This window comes from Podarcis bocagei, assembly GCF_964188305.1.
Source record: "Podarcis bocagei genome assembly, chromosome: 3".
In the NCBI taxonomy this organism is placed as follows: domain Eukaryota; kingdom Metazoa; phylum Chordata; class Lepidosauria; order Squamata; family Lacertidae; genus Podarcis; species Podarcis bocagei.
This window is the reverse complement of record NC_138127.1, coordinates 18,870,056-18,889,307: the sequence shown is the minus strand read 5'-3', so window position 1 is coordinate 18,889,307 and position 19,252 is coordinate 18,870,056. Positions and strand designations below refer to the sequence as shown.

General features: G+C 44.3%; 1 protein-coding gene across 11 annotated transcripts in view; it reads left to right on the top strand.

Annotated features, from left to right (window-relative positions):
• LOC308583243 (dystonin-like) overlaps positions 1 to 19,252 on the top strand; it is a 313,796-nt gene that overhangs the window by 99,450 nt on the left and 195,094 nt on the right. For 10 of the 11 annotated variants that reach the window (XM_081187021.1, XM_081187022.1, XM_081187032.1 and 7 more), the window contains one exon: positions 15,968 to 16,134. In XM_081187021.1, coding sequence (XP_081043147.1) covers positions 15,968 to 16,134 — 167 coding nt within the window. Of the gene's footprint in view, positions 1 to 6,462; positions 7,383 to 15,967; positions 16,135 to 19,252 lie in introns of those variants that run through there. The other variant, XM_081187027.1, reaches the window with a different exon arrangement.

Genomic DNA, 19,252 nt, shown 5'->3' with positions numbered 1-19,252 from the left:
ATCATTCTAACATTCATTAATTTTACAATATTTCTGTAAATAGTCTTTAAATTTCTTCCAATCTTCTTCCACTGACTCTTCTCCCTGGTCTCGGATTCTGCCAGTCATTTCCGCCAGCTCCATATAGTCAATCACCTTCATCTGCCATTCTTCCAGAGTGGGTAGATCTTGTGTCTTCTGCCCTAGATCCTTCTGGAACACCCTTCCCCATTGTGGATGTCATTTCCATCATGTGTTTGAAAATTTAATGTCTCTGTTTTCAGTTCACAGTGTCCTTTCTACAGGTCAGTTGCATTTGCTGTAAGACATTGCTATCATGGTCCATTCATTTTATTTGTATGCCGCTTTCCCATACAAATCATGTTTAAAGCAGTTTGCGACAAAGGAAGCAATATACCGTATTTTTCCATGTATAAGACACCCCCGTGTATAAGACGCCCCGTGTTTTTTGGGACTCAAAATCAAAAAAATGCACTATGCACTATCTGTGTATAAGACGACCCCTTATTTTAAACTTCAAAAATTTAGGAAAAAATACGGTATTTCAAAATCAAACAGTGCAAAAAGAATTTCCTAAGAACGTAGCAAAACTACATAGTAGCAACTATAACAACATATAAAAAAGCAACATTTCAGAACTATAAATATAACAAATAACAATATAATATAACAACATAACAATAACAAAAATAACAAGGAAGCTTTACAGTTTCACCTTCGTCCTAGAAACACTCCAAAGAAAGTCCCTCTCCTGTACCTGCTTCTTGTGATCGTTGAAAGGATATACTCACCACAGTAAATTATTTGTGTTGTCAAAACATAGAACCCTCCACAAATTCTATGCAATAGAATGAGAGATCGCTACCCTCTCTCTCCCCCTCCCCTCCCTTTCCCTCCAACTGCATAATGTCTATGAAGAACACTATGAGTTGAAAGTGGAGGCGTTATTACTGCTTTTTTGTCAAACAATATTTTAAAAAAATCAAATAATAAAAATAAACTTGTTTAAAAAGAATAGAATGTGCTGGAATATTGGGTATTTATCAAGTTGAACTCTCTTGATTACAAAGTTTGTTTAATTTGGCAACTCATCTCCTATAAGGAAGTGAAATAAGATTTTTCTGAATGGCTGTGAAGTGTTTCTTTGAAAACCCTGAAGCCATTTCAGCTAGAGCTCTTGTACTTAAGCCAATAAAGTCCTGTCCAGCTTTATTTCATGCAGTTTATTTTAAGCAGTTTGTCTTACGTCTAGTTATTCTGTCTTTATTTGAACTTTTAATACCTTCTACAGCATATTACAAGTGTGCTCAGCAGTTGTTGTTGTTTATAAAAGAGCTGTTATTTCTTGTTGTAAATATTGAGTGTGTTGGTTATGGTTGATCACGCTAGATGGCACTAGAATTATGGCACTGACTGTACTTAAAGAATTTCTGTAATGTATCCTTCTGGTTCTTACGGTATGCAACACTGGTATTGTTGTTTCTCGACTTCAGTGCCTGAGAGTTGCATTTTGTTTGTAAATTCTGTGGCCCATGTGATTCTTAATCACCATTTACCATAAATACCATGTTGTTAGGAACTGTGGTGCAGAATTTTAAATGTTATCTGCCTTTTAAGAGTAGGTAGAGCATTTAAAGCTATGCTGTTTGCATTTATTTGAACTTCGATTTAGAAATTTCAAAAGCAGTACCTAGTTGGAGAACTTAACATATATTCCTGATTACAAAATCTAAGCAGGAATAGTTAGATGTGCAAATAGTGAAAGGTTTATGGAACAGAAAACGGTATGAAGTGCATGAATTTATCCTGAGCGATTGTTCCTGTATTATTGCTTCTTTTGGGGACCATTTGGATTTTAATTGATGATTCTAATTCCCACCTGGATTCCACTCACTCATGAGCAGGTTATGAATTATTTTACTATCAGTAAGCCAACTTGTGTGTGTTTTCAGCATGCTAGCAAAGCCACTAAATTACCTCCTTCCTAGTTAACAGTTGCTTATGATTGAAAAATAGTGTTACTAGGCATGAGCTCATTCAAATATTGCATGAGAGTTAAATAGTACTTTTGCTTTCAATGATGCTTCTCTGATAACGTATATATGGACTTTTGGATGTCACACACCCTAAATGACCTTTGGAATCTGAAAGCCTCATTTAATTACAACAGATTGAATTGTGTTTCTGCTTTCCCTGCAGTATTAGAATCTTCTCTTGTATTATTGATGTTTTAAATCCAAATTCAGCATTCCCCAACCTGATCTCCTCCACATGCTTGAACTACAACTCCCACAATCCTTGACCATGTGGCCATGCAGGCTGCGGCTGATGGGAGTTTTAGTTCAAGGCATCTACAGGGCATCAGACTGGAGAAAGCCATCCTAAGCTATAGGATGTCTTCTGAAGGGAGGCAAGGCCCATTTGGCTCCCTCAGTTTTTGTGGCAAAAACCTGTGAGGTGACAAAAACAACAAACAAACCCAACCCCCACACCCTTTGTTTCAGCAAGCATTTGGCTTTATATAAACTGGAATTAGTTTTTTGTTTTTTAGGCTGTCCTGTTCATTTTCTTTTATTTTTTCTTTTATTTACTTATTTCGTTATGAACCAAAATGGAGTTAAAACTGGGGTTTTTTTTAAAATGTATGTACGTACTTGTCCTAAGCTGAAGAAGCTACATCTGCAGAGCAATTAATCATAATAATAACAGCATAGTGAATTAGGATAAACATTATTTTGATCCATTATCTACTCATGTTGTATGTGGTGAAACATAACCCTGTTTCCCCCCCCCCTCCTTTCCAAATCACCATAATATACTTATGCAGTTATTTATTTATTGCAAAAGTCACTAACAAAATATTGAGGGGTTTTTGTTTTTTGAGCCAGGCCCACATCACAACAGTTAAGGTGTAGCTTTGTCCACACAACCACTAACATCACAAAACTGTAATGTGGGGTACTCAAACCTCCTTTTGAGCACAAAGTCCACTACAAATTTCATTTAGTTGCTTCTGAGAAGCAATGTGTCTTTTCAAGGGTAGCTCTTCTGTTTATTTCCCCAAGAGAGCATGTGTACAAGCTACCACATGCTCGAGATGTAAATATTTCATCTCAGTAAAATGTTCTTGGAGCCCCCCTGCAGTGGAGAGAGACATTTTTCACCACTGCTTCACCTGTAAATGCTTGATGCTGCAGGAATTAATCCCTTAAAGCAGAACCAGCTGGCTTTCCTGCACATTAAGTGAGTTGTTTTATCTTGGGAATACAAAAGATGTTGAGCCTGGGAAAGGGGTACCACACCATTAGTGCAGCAGGGCTCTTAAAAGCTTATTCTCTTGTTAGGGCCTGCTACTGGCTGTGTAGCAGCATGTGGTTGGGTAGAAACATCTTCCTCTGAAGCATACCTCTGGACTGTCTCCAGACATTGAAACCTTTCTCCAGCTTTTAATCTGCTCATGATTTAAAACCGGCAGGCAAGAGGTCAATGACTGATCCTCTCGGAGATCTAAACACGGAGTTATTTAATGTCAGCAATTTAATCCGTAGCTATAGGAGGGAAACAGTTACCCTTTTCTTTGTGGTTCCTATTAGATATATTATGGACTGTCATTTGTAATGTGAGAGCTTTTAAAGGCCATGTTCTCTTTTTTATATTTATCCATTAAAAAAATTGATTACTTTGTCTGATATGCCCCCCTCGTTGTGGATAAAATGTTCATACTTGGTCTTTTCAGCTGAATTTCACAGCCAGGTTAAGATTGGGTTAACTGCATGTGCAGCAGTTAATGAAAGTACATACCTGGCAAGCAGCTCCATCCCATCAATGCTTCAGCTGCTGCAGCACACGCAGGAGCTTGTGATTAAAAAACGACTATAGCAAATTCCTGTGTGAGCCAAATGTTCTAGGAAGCCAGTGTGGTGTATTGTCAGACCAGGACCTGGGAGATCAGGGTTAAAATCCCCACTCAGTCATGAAGTTCACTGGGTGACCTTGGGCCAGTCACATCCTCTTAACCTATCAAGGTTATTGTAGGGATTAACTAAGGAGGGGAAGGGTGAACCATGTACTCCTTGGCGAAAATGGTGGGATATAAATGCAAAAAATAAGCTCTTCTGCTTACCTGCTTAAGAAAGTGTGTAGTGTGTGGGGCTTGCCATAGTATTAAATCTTTTCCCACTTCCCTTGTGGAATGATTGCAAAATGATGTAATGGCACACCGTAGGAGATAACTGAGTGTTTCTGGCAGACTTGTCTTTACCGCATCATGATGTCACCTCGCATTAATGATTTTAGATGGAATAGCAGACGTGCCCAGGAAGGACTCAAGCCAGCGTTTGTTCTGGGCCTTCACTTTTCCCCTGAGGTGGACTGATTAAAATGACACAGGCTAGGTGATGGTGAAACTTGGAAGCCTTCTTCCTTACATGATAGTGGGAAATTGCATTTCATGGTACAAAATACTGGTAGCATAGAGAGAGACTTGCTCAGAGAACACACTTACCGTATTTTTCGCCCTATAAGACGCACTTTCCCCCCTCCAAACATGAAGGGGAAATGTGGGTGCGTCTTATGGGGCGAATGCAGGCTTTCACTGAAGCCTGGAGAGCGAGAGGGGTTGGTGCGCACCGACCCCTCTCGCTCTCCAGGCTTCAGGAGAGCCCCAGCGCCAGCCCCACAAGGTCGGGGGACAGAGGGAGGCGGAACGCCGCCATCCCGCTGTCTCCCGAAGTGGTTTGGAGGCTGACGGCGGGGAGAAGAGCGCTTCTCCCCGCTGCCTGCCCCACCACTCCGGGGACAGCAGGGAGACGCGCTGCGTCTCCTTGCTGTCCCCGGACCTGATCGCAAGGCGGGCGGGGGGGGGAGAAGAGCGCTTCTCCCCGCTGCCTGTCCCACCACTCCTGGGACAGCAGGGAGACGCGCTGCGTCTCCCTGCTGTCCCCGGACCTGATCGCAAGCCGGGCGGCGGGGAGAAGAGCTCTTCTCCCCGCTGCCTGCCCCACAAGCGCCTGGGGGGGAAATAAATTTTTTCTTCTTTATTTCCCCCCAAAAAACTTGGTGCGTCCTATGGGCCGGTGCGTCCTATGGGGCGAAAAATATGGTAAGTTATAAGGCAAGACATGGGGCAAGTGAGAGTTACACCTGGCACTGAGTGCCTGGCCATGATTGGCTCACCACAGGAAGGAAGCAGTCATGCAGCAAACTTTAAGTAGCACCTGGGGTACCATGTTTGTTTGCCCTAAGGAGCTGTGGAAACCTTTGACTCTGCAGAAGTTACTGAGCTACAAGTGCTATCAGCTCCGGCAAGATGACCAATAGCCAGAGATGGTGGGAGTTTTAGTTCAGCAACATCTGGAGGACTAAAGGTACCTCATACCTGACCTAAAGGTACTGTGGCCAATTCCACATTGCTACCTCTAGCTTTTCCTGCCTGTATCTGTGGCAAATTAACTTGACCAAAAAATCCACAGCGAGCACGGCTTGTGGTTTGGAACACCACTGTTCAGTCCAAAGAGGAGGACTTTGTGGTGTAAGCCCCAAATCAAATGGCTAGCAATGGCCACTCAGGATTCACATGAGATTCCATACAGGGACTTGTTTGCTGCAACAATGTGTGGCACATCTTAATTCCTGCTGCCAATAATTAAGGCTGCGGTTCTGACCCCACTCATCTCAGAGAAAGCCCCAATGAATTCAGTAGGTCTTACTTCTGAGTAGACATAGTTAAGGTTGCTTTGTAATTCTAGGTAGAATTGTAAAAAATATAAATATATAGACTCATTGGAGGAGAGAAAACAAAAACTTTCTTGCTGAAACCAAAGAAGCTTATAAGATTATACCCTAGTACCAAGTAATCCCCAGTTTGCAAGAATTTTATTCATAGCTTTCTACATAAATTCACCCACTGTGTTTTCGTTTTCTTTGCTCTTCCTGCTATTCAAAAATCTCCAGCTAAATATCAATTTATGGGACATGTTGCTCTCACTTGCAGGTGCTTGGACCATGGTCAATTTTTTAAGTCTATTAATTTCTGGTATTTTCTTAGTAGTTAGTTAGTCTGGAGCATTGACCTGGAAAGAATAATCTTATATTTTCCTGTGTATTATTCGTAACCAGATTTTTAAAAACTGACTTCGAAAGGAACATATTTCTTGCCTTGTTGGTGTTGACTCTGTATCTGTAGTGTTGGTTTAGGGCTTTGTTTTATTGTATTACTTTCTCTTTCAGTTGTCAGGCATATAAAGTCACATCTGCACAAGGCTTTTCTGTTTCTGATAGATGCTATGTCATCGGTGCAAAAAGGCCATCGGCATTACAGTTTAATGCTGAGGCAGTGATGTTTGCTTAAGAGGATTGGTGTCCAGAAATAAGCCTCAGTGTCTAATCAGACACAGGCCCGGCCTGGGCACAATGCCACAACATTTATTGCGTATGCATTTCTCATAAGCAAAATGGCTACGTCCTGAGGACCGGGAGTTCAGCCTGAAAGATATTAGGGATATAAGCTGGAGGTTTTAGCTCAGTCTGAAAATGATTTCTGCTCATGTAAACTTAGTAAAATTACAGAGTCTGTGTGGCTTTGATACACTCTGAGCCAGATGGGGAATGTCTGTGGATGTGTGAGGGCTGACAAAGACGAACCGTGTTTGGATCCAGCCAGAGCTCCCTTAAGTCCTGCAAAACATTCCCCTGGAAGAAAATACTTCAGGAGGAAATCAAGAAGGAAACAAGCTGAAGATGAGAGAGAGCCAGAGAAGATTAAGGAAAATGAGGGGAAAATTCAATTCAAAGCAAATCGTTCTAAAGAGACAGCAACAGCAACACATCCCAGAGAGCTGGCAATTCATGAGTCCGTTATACAGAAGGCTCTGCTGGACAGAACTGATCTGACTGTGAGTACCGATGTTAACGCTGATCTTGTTAAAGCAAAACTGGTGAGTGGGGCAAGCTATGATTCAAGCAGTGGGAATGGTGCTTGTGCTAAAGACAGAAGAGCTAGTAAGTCTGAAGAAAAAGAGAGACTGTTAACTGAAGATCTGGAAAAGAGTCCCAAAAAACGCAAGCCCAGTTGCAGCACACAGGACAAGAAATCTTCTCACAACGGGATCCAAGGAGAATTAACATTCCAGAAAAACAGGGGAGTAAATTCTGAAAAGGAATCTGGCTCAAATTGTGTGCTAAACAAGCAGTATGAAGAAAATGCACTATCCAAGGCTCTTTCTGGAATCGCTGGTGATTCCCCCAAATGGGAAAACAGTTATAACCGGCATCCGGCTAAACTTCAAAATCAAACCCACCTGCAGCAAGGATTTCCGAAATCCGTGTCTCTGCCTCTTTCCCAGGAAAATGAAGCTCATAGCATTTTACCAAACAGGAGCAAGGTAAATATACCGTAGCGCTAGAATAGTATATAGTTTTCCCAAAAAATACATATTAAAATCCTTGAGCAATATTTGATTTTTGCATGCTGGGTATTTCATAACTACTTCAATAACGGTTGCTGAACGCCTGTGGGTTTTGAGGTTAGCTGCACTTGCATTGAAAAATAACTTTATAAATTTAAAAAAAAAACACAGACCCCCCCAAATGAATGATTTTTCAGAAGAGTTAATTTTAAAATGTTTGTACCCGTTGTACCTAGCATGTGTTTCAGTTAATTTTTGCCATCCAGTTTGTCTACTGGATATAACATTTTGAGTAAGGCGCCAAATAAGTTGCAACATATGGCCATTCTCTAGTGTGTATCCGCAGACTATGTTGCTGTCATCATTTCCATAAAGCTAGCCCTAGCGATAGTGATAATGGGCAAGGCTTGCTATCGTAAATAGGCGGGATCTAAGAGGTACATTCAATGCATTGCTCAGATATCTAAGGTGGGAACTTGCCACTTTTTACATTACTGTGCTTCTTGATTCCACATGGAACGCTGTGTTAAGTATACAACATGTAACCATTCAACTGTATATAATTTGAATGAGTGAAATGCCCCCTGTTCTTGAACTGAGAAACAAGCTGGCTCTGTCGCTGGTTAATATACACACTGATGTATACATATATTTTTTGCAAGCTACAATCTACCTAAACCCATTATTAATAATTAGTATTTTCTGTTTCGTTTTTCAAAATCACTAGGACCTATGTATTCATAAAGGCATAAATCTTTGTTAATTTAAATTGAGAGATGTTTAGCTACATAAGATGTCTGGTTCATTCAGTTTGGTTTGTGAAATCCTCTGTCTACACCTGTATTACTCTTTGGCCTCCATGTTGCCTTGGATTTTTGATCCATGATCCATTCCTCACTCCTCCAAATTTCACTTGGCTATCAATTTCTCCCTTGCTCATACTGTATAACTTTTCCTTTACCCAAATCATGGATCTCTCCTTTCCCCCCCTTGACACTTTCCATTTTCAGCTCCTTTTCTCCTCCTTCCCTAACTCGGGTTCCTTCATTTCTCTTACACCTTCATCCTTAGATTCTGGCACCTTAGCCCACTGCTGGTGCTGTCCTCTTTCTTGAATCCACCCTGCCCTTGGCAAGAGCCGCTCACGCGGTGTGTGAACCACAGCAATAGCCTCCCAAATGTGGTGTTGGTGCCACATACTAGGAGGCATAGGGACAAGATGGCAGTGAGTTTGGGAATGTGTGGACACAGTGGTGAAGCTCATGGCTTTTGGGCCTCCTGCTTCAGTTCCACTGTTTGCTCCCATTCAACTTCCCAGCTTTCTGCAGCTCTGATTCTTTCTCTGCTGAAAGCTCATGGACCCACTTATCTTGCTGGGTGTTTCCGCTCTTCAAAAAGGCTTTTGTCTTATTGTTTTTGTAGGAGAGCTGATCTTAGCAAACATGATCTTGTTTTATTTATTTATTAAATAGAAGAACTGCTCAATTTGCAGCTGTCCCGAGTCCTCTGATATAGAAAACTCTACCTCTTAGTCCCAGGCATTTGTGACCGGGCCATAATAATTCAGTGGTCTGGTTCACATATAACCTGTGATTTGTTTAGCAAATCTTAAATTATTCCAAGTAGTCCCACAGATGATTACACAAACCATGGCTTGTTTCTCTGAAGTTTGTTTAGTTTCCCAGCTCCTTTTGTCTCATGCCATTGTAGTTCGTTGACTGTTCGGTACCGTAGTGAAGAAAGGGTGTTGGGTTTGCATATAACACCAAGCCATAGTTAAAACAACCCAAGGATAATAAGCCAGCAACAAACCATGGCTTCAAATCATGGTTTGTTGGCAGTAAACAAGCCGTAGTTAAGCCAGTGGGAAGAGTTTATACATAACACCAAGACATCGTTTAATAAGCTATAGTTTAGTTAGCCATGGCTTAGTATTGTGTGTGAAGTGGCAAGGTGGTACCTCTAGTTACAAATTTAATTCGTTCCGGAGGTCTGTTCTTAACCTGAAACTGTTCTTAACTAGAGGCGCGCTTTCACTAATGGGGCCTCTTGCTGCCGATGCGCTGCCGGCACACAATTTCTGTTCTCATCCTGGGGCATAGTTCTCAACTCGAGGTAACTCTTCCAGGTTAGCGGAGTTTGTAACCTGAAGCGTTTGTAACCTGAGGTGTTTGTAACTCGAGGTACCACTGTACATTGATCAGAAGCATGTGGAGCTTCACCAGGCATGAACCATTAGCATTGTCAGCAGGTTCCAGTTGGAGCTGAACCCTGGCTCAAATTCTAGCTAGGGTTTGCAGTAGCAACCAGGGCCTCTTTAATAACATTCAGGTTGGCTCTCATACATTTATTGGCCGGCTTAACCTATATTCAGACTATCTCTGAGTGATTGTAGAATCACGTCAGCTTCTGTTATCAGCATACACAGCACTTTATTGCAAATGAGGAAAGGGTGTCTCTGTTTGCCCTCCTGCCTCAGAATACATAATCCAGGGCAGAGTATAAAATTGGCTGATTATTGCTGTTGATATAAGGTGTTAAAGGCAAATATGTGGCACTTCTGAAGAGAGCCCTTTACGCAAACCTTTGGGTTGTATCTGCTAGCCTCATGATCACAAATATAGTCACATGCACTCTAGATTTTCATGTGAAAAGTCTGATTACTTGAAGTAGCTTATAAGGCATTATACTATTACAGACAAGCTGGTTTCCTTTTCAAGTTGGTTATCTGAATGAATAAAGAATGAGGCAAAAAAGAAAGAAAAAAGGACACACCAACAGCAGAATTAATTTACACTTTTATTATTACTTTTGAATTTAAGGAGTTGGAGAGGGGAGGGATTTAGCTCAGACCAAAAGTAGGGACATTATTATTATTTTTTAAAATGTTATAGTATGACTAACCAATATCTGTTAAATCCTTGATGGACAGATTTGCTTCCCTCCTCTCCCTTCCACTGTGAATTTTGTTCTGGTGTCAGGAATCAGAAAGGAAGCAAAAAAGACATGCCCAATTTATCTCTTCTCCACACACCTCCAAGCTTGGCCTGGAGCCTAGCGCAAAGAAATAAGATGGAGAAGGGAAAGGGTCATGGCTTCCCTCAACCTGGTGTAGTGTGGGTCTTCCCCCATTTTGCATCTACTCTGTTGCCTCACTGAGGTAGAAAACCTGTGTCTGGCTGTTTGGGCTTTGCAGGGTTACATGTTTCTTTGTCCAGCAAGAAGAGAAAAGAAATTCTCAGGTGTCAGGAAGAAGACTGGGGTAGAAATGTTTCCCCTGAGGTCTATGTGTAGAAAAGGGTGTGGGTGTGGGTGGGTGGGTGTGCGCGCGCAACCCAGAAGCAGGTTTCCTCAGGATTTTTAGGGCTCACTTCACTGTCTGAGGATTGGGCCCTCCTGCCAACTCTCAAAAGTGGACACAGATTTGCGTAACATGTCCATGTGCTTTGTGTCATATGCAAATCCATGTCCACTTTTGCAGGCTAAAGGCCCATTAATAAATCTGTAGCCACACAGGTAATAAAATGTTTCACTTTTGGTTTCAATGGGAAATGTCATGTTCATTGAATTTAATGGGAATTAGAAGAGGTCCTGATCCTGCAGCACGATCCTATGCATATTTACTCAGAGGTTAAATTCCTCTGTGTTCGGTAGGGATGGCTGCTGGATCAGTGTATATAGGATTGCAGCCCTAAAGTTTGAGAAATATGATTTTGTTGTATACTTTTTGGTTCTTTTCAGTAATCTTCTCACTTCAATTCTGTATAAAGAGAATGAACTTATGCTGATTACTGAATCTCTATGTGATAATAATTAGTGAGTTGCAAGGGATTACCTGCTTTAAAGCTATGAATAGCAATTATTGGTTTTAATGAGTTAACAATAGTTATTTTATTTTTCTAACTGTAGTGATGTGCATCTAGCTTTTGAAATTATCCTTTTTATCTTAAATGGGCCCATTAATATAAACAAGTAATTCTTTGAAATTTGGTTTTCTGATCCTGAAAGTTTCTAAAACAGCATTTCTAATTCATGATATTTCATTATTCAAACCACTCCCTGTCCCCCACTTTCATTTGAGCCGCATTGTAAGGTTGTCAGACAGACAGACTCAGGCAATGCTCCTAGGCACTCTGTAGCATCTCAAGCTGCACTGAGTGATAAGTTGTTCAGACAAATTGCTGAGGAGCCAGGCTAGAGACAACAGCTATAATTTGAGGCCAGGTGGGAGCTTATCGATGCCTCATGTCATCTGATCCTGCTCGCCATCTGCAGAGGTGGCACTTTAGGGAAGCAGAGATTAGGCTGGCAGTTTTCCTCTGCCTGCAAAGTGCCTTGATGATGTTAGGGAATAAAATGTCTGAGCCTGCCTTCATAGTCGCCCAGTCTGAGACCCCAACACCACACAGGATTTCTGGTGGGCCATTTACATTTATCCAGTTTTCTTCTCTATATGTTGCTAAAATTGTGGAGATAGGAGCTGAAGGAAGGTTGGGGCTCTAGAGTTGTCAAATAAAAAAACCAAACCCCTTAGTTTATTCATTAAACCAGGATTTGATACAGTGGTGCCTCGCAAGACGAAATTAATTCGTTCCGCAATTCTCTTCGTCTTGCGGGTTTTTCGTCTTGCGATGCACGGTTTCCCATAGGAATGCATTGAAAATCAATTAATGCGTTCCTAGGGAAACCACCTTCAGGCCAGGTCCGGGGACAGTCTGTCCCGGGACCTCTTCTGAAGGCTGGGGGGGGGACAAGGGCTTTTCTTCCCACCCCCAGCATTTTAAAAAACCCTGGGACAGCGGAGGACTTCTCCGCTGTCCGGGGGATCTTAAAATGCTGGCGGGCGGCATTTTAAAATCGCCCCGGACAGCGGAGGACTTCTCCGCTGTCCGGGGCGATTTAAAAGCCCCTGGGAAGGCAGGCAGGGGGGAGCAAAGACTTTCGCCCCCTGCCCGCCTTCAGAAGGTGTTCCCACCCCCCCGCCCGGCTTCGCAGCAGCGCTACGAAGCCCGGCAGCTGGGGCAGCTGTTCCCACCCCCCTCCCCCCTTCGGAACATCGTTCCGAAGTGGGGCGGCTGGGGCAGCTGTTCCCGCCCCACCTCCCCACTTCGGAACAGCGTTCGGAAGTGGGGCGGATGGGGCAGCTGTTCCCGCCCCACCTCCCCCCTTCGGAACATCGTTCCGAAGTGGGGCGGCTGGGGCAGCTGTTCCCGCCCCCCTCCCCCCTTCGGAACATCGTTCCGAAGTGGGGCGGATGGGGCAGATGTTCCCGCCCCCCCTCCCCCTTCGGAACATCGTTCCGAAGTGGGGCGGCTGGGGCAGCTGTTCCCGCCCCACCTCCCCCCTTCGGAACATCATTCCGAAGTGGGGCGGCTGGGGCAGCTGTTCCCGCCCCACCTCCCCCCTTCGGAACATCATTCCGAAGTGGGGCGGCTGGGGCAGCTGTTCCCGCCCCACCTCCCCACTTCGGAACAGCGTTCCGAAGTGGGGCGGATGGGGCAGCTGTTCCCGCCCCACCTCCCCCCTTCGGAACATCGTTCCGAAGTGGGGCGGCTGGGGCAGCTGTTCCCGCCCCACCTCCCCACTTCGGAACAGCGTTCCGAAGTGGGGCGGATGGGGCAGCTGTTCCCGCCCCACCTCCCCCCTTCGGAACATCGTTCCGAAGTGGGGCGGCTGGGGCAGCTGTTCCCGCCCCCCTCCCCCCTTCGGAACATCGTTCCGAAGTGGGGCGGATGGGGCAGCTGTTCCCGCCCCACCTCCCCCCTTCGGAACATCATTCCGAAGTGGGGCGGCTGGGGCAGCTGTTCCCGCCCCACCTCCCCACTTCGGAACAGCGTTCCGAAGTGGGGCGGATGGGGCAGCTGTTCCCGCCCCACCTCCCCCCTTCGGAACATCGTTCCGAAGTGGGGCGGCTGGGGCAGCTGTTCCCGCCCCACCTCCCCACTTCGGAACATCATTCCGAAGTGGGGCGGCTGGGGCAGCTGTTCCCGCCCCACCTCCCCACTTCGGAACAGCGTTCCGAAGTGGGGCGGATGGGGCAGCTGTTCCCGCCCCACCTCCCCCCTTCGGAACATCGTTCCGAAGAGGGGCGGCTGGGGCAGCTGTTCCCGCCCCACCCCCCCACTTCGGAACATCGTTCCGAAGTGGGGCGGCTGGGGCAGCTGTTCCCGCCCCCCCTCCCCCCTTCGGAACATCGTTCCGAAGTGGGGCGGATGGGGCAGCTGTTCCCGCCCCCCCTCCCCCCTTCGGAACATCGTTCCGAAGTGGGGCGGCTGGGGTAGATGTTCCCGCCCCACCTCCCCACTTCGGAACATCGTTTTAAAATGCTGGGGGTCGGCAGCGAACGCTCCCGACCCCCAGCATTTTAAAACCTCCCCGGGACAGAGACTTCTCTGCTGTCCCTTGGAGATTTTAAAATGCTGGGGGTCGGCAGCGAACGCTTCGCTCCCGCCCGCCAGCATTTTAAGATCGCCCGGGGCAGGTGGGGGGAAGGCAGGCGGGGGGGAGCAAAGACTTTTGCCCCCCGCCGGCCTTCAGAAGAGGTCCTCTTCTGAAGGCCGGCTGTGGGCGAAAGTCTTTGCTCCCGACCGCCAGCATTTCCCTATGGGCTTTCGTCTTGCGATGCAAGCCCATAGGGAAATTCGTCTTGCGAAGCGCCTCCAAAACAGAAAACCCTTTCGTCTTGCGGGTTTTCCGTCTTGCGAGGCATTCGTCTTGCGGGGTACCACTGTATTTGATTTTTAAGTCATTTTCTTAACTATATCAATACTTCTGCAAATTGTGTTTTGCGATATGTAGGTATATAAGTGAGAACAATTGTAACTCACATACTCATTTCAGATCTTCAGTTGAGCTGAAAACAAGCGCATTTAGCAACTGCAGTTTAAAATAGGACTTTGTTCTTGGTTTTGTATCCTAGCTGGTACATGCCATTTGCATGAGTCATCATGGATATAACTGACACTTGGAGATTGTTCTGCTGCCTGCAAATAGTCACTTATGGGAAACAGAATCTGAAGTGTTGTTTCCGATATACACAGTTGTTGAAACTGTGGGCGAAAGGTCTAGAGTCCACTTGGAGTCTCCTGTGCTGTAAAGATTACTCTGCACTTCCTTCCATGCTTGAAATAGTCCATAACATTTTAAGTGGGGTGCAGGGGAGAGAAGCATAATTTAAAGAAAATAAAGAAAAATTAACAGAAGAAAATTTAGGGTGATTCTCCTCCCCACCAAAATGCACACCTGGCCCTTCTGGTTGACACCAGCATTTTAATAAACTCTCCCAAATAACATGGCGCATGTTTTATTTGCTGTATATGATGGGTCTGGATATTTTGTCATGCATAGAAACTGAGACGACTAGGAAAGATACTTGGCATAATTGCCCTTAAATGTACCAGAACAAAGTAGCTTCTTAAGGGAGAGAGATCATGTCGACACGCCTCTAATTTGGGGAGTTGGGATTGATGTTTCAATTTCCAGTGGTTCACGTGGCTGACAGGGCCAGGCATGAGACCAGCATAGGCCTTGCAGTCTGCATAGCTGTCTTCCTTTGAATGGGGCCTTGCTAGGAGTGTGAAAAACTGGCTTCCAGACCTACAGCCATGTCCAAATGTGCTGTTCCTGACAGTTCTTCTGTGTCCTGTGCACTTCAAAATACAATTTGTGAGGGGAAGCAGGGAGTGGGAGAAGGCATTTCTCATGAACAAGCAGCCACCTAATTCAAATTTTCTATGCATTTGTAAAGACAACGCATCAGAGAGAAGGTGCTTATGCTACCCCCCCCCCCCGACCTGTTGGCCTTCCACTTACTGAAATACTTTGATGTGCTTTCATTTTCAAACAAACAATCCCCACGTGCATTAAGTGCACTCAGCTGTGCATCTGAGTATCACTGGTTCCAGAGTTCCAGCCATCTAGAAATTAATGGGATTTTCCCAGCTGCCCTCTGAAGGTTCAGTGAAAACCTTGATGGTGGCACTGGCCGATTCTAGTTTCTTAAACAAAAAATTTCAAGAAAATTGCTACCTAAGCTTGATCAGCCATTTCCTTTTTACTTATTGATAAGGTTGTCCCTATTTCTACTCCCATTGCCTCATACAGGATCCCTTGCTGAGTGCGTCCCTTGTTATCTTCTTCAGTTGGCCATCCGTTGTTTGCTATTATGCTCTGTTTCGTTTCTCTCCATTGCCCTCTTTTAAATTTAGGATCCTTGGAGAAGGATTTTATTGTGCCCCCCACCACTCTGTAATGTCCTGTACTTCCTGTGTGGAGGCGTCAGACTCGGTTCCGTGCACTCGTGATGGAAGAGACCACCCAGGGACATGCTTGAATTAGTGGAGCTGGGATTCATGCCAAGTTATCTGTGCCACTTTGGGACTTTGCCCAAAAGAGCTAGGGCTGTGATTGAGCTCCCTGCCCCCCACCCCACCCCATAATAATAATGGCCCATAATGAGATGGGGTGGGGGAGGGTTTGAGGCGCTACTGATATTTGATGGCATTCTTAATAGTGATCTTAATTTATTTTAATTTGGCTGTTTTTATTTTATTTTGATGCAGATTTCTGACATCCATGTTACTGGAGAGTCAGAGGACATGTCTGCTAAAGAGAGATTGCTCCTGTGGACACAGCAGACAACTGAGGGTTATGCTGGTATTCGTTGTGAAAATTTCACTACCTGCTGGCGAGATGGGAAATTATTTAATGCCATCATTCATAAATACAGGTAAGCACACACTTGTTTAGATGTTGTAAAGAGTGCTTATGGAAATAACCTGAGTAAAAAATAAGACCGTATGTATCAAAGGCCCTATCTCTTACAATATGTGTCCTGCTGCTTTCTGTTGGTTGGAATACTACAGTTTTTTGACTGCTTGCTTCACAACTGATTGGACAATGCTGTTCCTTCTAAACCAGGGATGGTCAGCTTCTTAAGCATTGGAGGAGGCGTACCTTAGGCTCAGGCTGCCTGGGAAATCAGACTTCCTGGGCCTTGATATAGTTGTCCAAACTGCTGACAAAAAGAGCACTCATGTAGCTTTATAATAGCCAAGGAATAGATACAGTGGTACCTCGCAAGACGAATGCCTCGCAAGACGGAAAACTCGCAAAACGAAAGGGTTTTTGGTTTTTTTAGTTGCTTCGCAAGACGATTTCCCCTATGGGCTTGCTTCGCAAGACGGAAACGTCTTGCAAGTTTGTTTCCTTTTTCTTAAAACCGTTAATACAGTTGCGACTTGACTTCGAGGAGCAACTCATAGAACGCGGTGTGGTAGCCTTTTTTGAGGTTTTTGAAGACTTTGGTGATTTTTGAAGCTTTTCAAAAACTTTTCCGACACCGTGCTTCGCAAGACGAAAAAACCGCAAGACGAAAAAACTCGCGGAACGAATTAATTTCGTCTCGCGAGGCACCACTGTAGATACAAGATTTTGTTTCTGTAGGGACTGCAGGAAAACAACAACATAATATGGCATTGGGCACAGAAGTTTATTTCTCAAAAAACTCAGTTTTTACTTTTAAAACTTTCTGCCCGTTGAAGATATGCTTGAAAATGCTTGTTAAATATCTGCGGAAATCTTGGAATCCAGAAAACAGACTGAGAGTATGGTCCATAGTTGGGTACAATGGGGCATATGTGCATTGGAAAGTTCCTTGCTGCTCCTGATCTAGTAAAGCCAAGGCAAATTATGTGAAATGAAAAATCAATCATGAAGAGAAATTATGCAATATGCTTTCTCTGATCAGCGATTTTGTTTTTCTCAGCACAGAATTTGGGTTGCCTAGATGCGCTCTCTCTTTCTATATATATGAGAGAGACAGGAATAACACACAGCTTATGGGAAAAGAACATTCCCTTGCAGCGCTGAACTTAGTTGCTGTTTCCTCATCCGATGACAGGATCTAACAGAGATCATGTTCCCAGAAGAGAGAAATTTTAAGATACCGGTAGCCTGCCCAGCATGAGGAACTGAATGAGTATGTGCTTTATGTTGCTATCATGTGTAGAAGGAACAGGATAGGTTAAAGGTGTCAGCTTGTGTGGATGCCTATGTTACTTCCTGTCTGCCTCTTGTAAACATGGCAGTGGAACATAGTGGTTTGGAGAACTGCAAGACTTCCATACTCTGCTGCTCCAGAAACAGGACAATTATAGATGGATTTGAACGATAGAATATGAAAAACAGCTACATATGGGTTACATAAGTATTAAATGAAAGATACGTTGGACCCAGCAATGTTGGAACTGGGTTGCCAACAATGGGAAGTCACCATAAGGAAAACAGTTGAGGTTGCTTGGGGATGTTTATGCATACAGTGGTACCTCAGGTTAAGTACTTAATTCGTTCCAGAGGACCGTTCTTAACCTGGAACTGTTCTTAACCTGAAGCACTACTTTAGCTAATGGGGCCTGCCGCTGCACCGCTGGAGCACGATTTCTGTTCTCACCCTGAAGCAAAGTTCTTAACCCGAGGTACTATTTCTGGGTTAGCGGAGTCTGTAACCTGAAGCGTATGTAACCTGAAGCGTATGTAACCCGAGGTACCACTGTACTAGTATTCCAGTGTCTGTGTGGAGTTGTCCTGATATTGCAAGATCTTTTGAGGTATGTAGCAGCTAATCAGAAATGGTGTTAGAACAGGGGTAGGCAGTCTAAGGCCCGTGGGCTGGATGCAGCCCAATCACCTTCTCAATCCGGCCCATGGATGGTCAGCATGTTTTTACATGAGTAGAATGTGTGCTTTTATTTAAAATGCATCTCTGGGTTATTTGTGGGGCATAGGAATTGGTTCATTATTTTTTTCAAAATATAGTCCAGCACACCATATGGTCTGAGCCCACGGCTGAAAAAGGTTTCTGATCCCAGGGGAGTGAAGCAGGGAGAGTGATTGTACAATAAACTCTAGCTATACTTTGAGAGACTGAGAGAGGTGTCTTACCCTGTGTAACATGTGATGAACTACAAGTCCCCGAGTTCTGTAGTTCTTGGCTGGTTTTCCTTCTTCAAAGGAGCTACAAGATGTGGCAGCCAACTGGAACAAGTGTCATAGTAATTAGGGGCATTGAGGTCTGTCTCTGGGATAGTGGGACACAGTGGTGCTGTTAGAATTTGCAGCCCTAGAATATCCATGTGTAAATGTGTTAGGCCTCTGGTTCCCAGAGTCCAACAGACAATAGGCTCCAGAGACAGATCTTTCAGCCCCTCCTTGTTTTCATGTATAATGCATTACTTAGCCTTTTTGGCGTGTTGGGGAGGAAGCTGCATGTAATAGACAGCAGCATTCTTAGTCAGTGAATCAGGGAGGTTTGCTTTGGGAGTTGAATTCGAAAAAGTAGTGTGAGAATGAGCGAAAAGGACAAAGACGGAGAGGCTTCTCAGTTGTTTATAGACCTACAAGTGTTTTTTGTTGTTGTGGTTTTTGTTGTTCACATGTTATAAGGATTATTGACTAATAAAATAATGGCTCTTTATTGTGTAATTCTTCAACAACATTGTACAACAAGAATTGTGTCTGCCTGTTCCATGCGTCTGAAGTAGAATATCTTTTTGGGGTCTTCATGACACATGCTTCTCAAGAAGATCTGGGAGAGTGTTTGTTTTTTGTTGCTTTCTTTCCACTAACTGCACATATGAATAAATAATCTGTACTTGCTTTCTAAGTGCTGTCTCCCTCTTGTGTTAGTTCATGCTCATTTCACCACCCCAGGTAACTGAGTAGTTGCCTTGTGATGGAGATTCACATGGATCTCAAACAGCCATGCCTATAACCTACATTAAGGCAGGGCAAACACATCAGAAGCTGAGTGAGAAGGTCACAGTGAGAGACATAAACCAGCAGAGAGA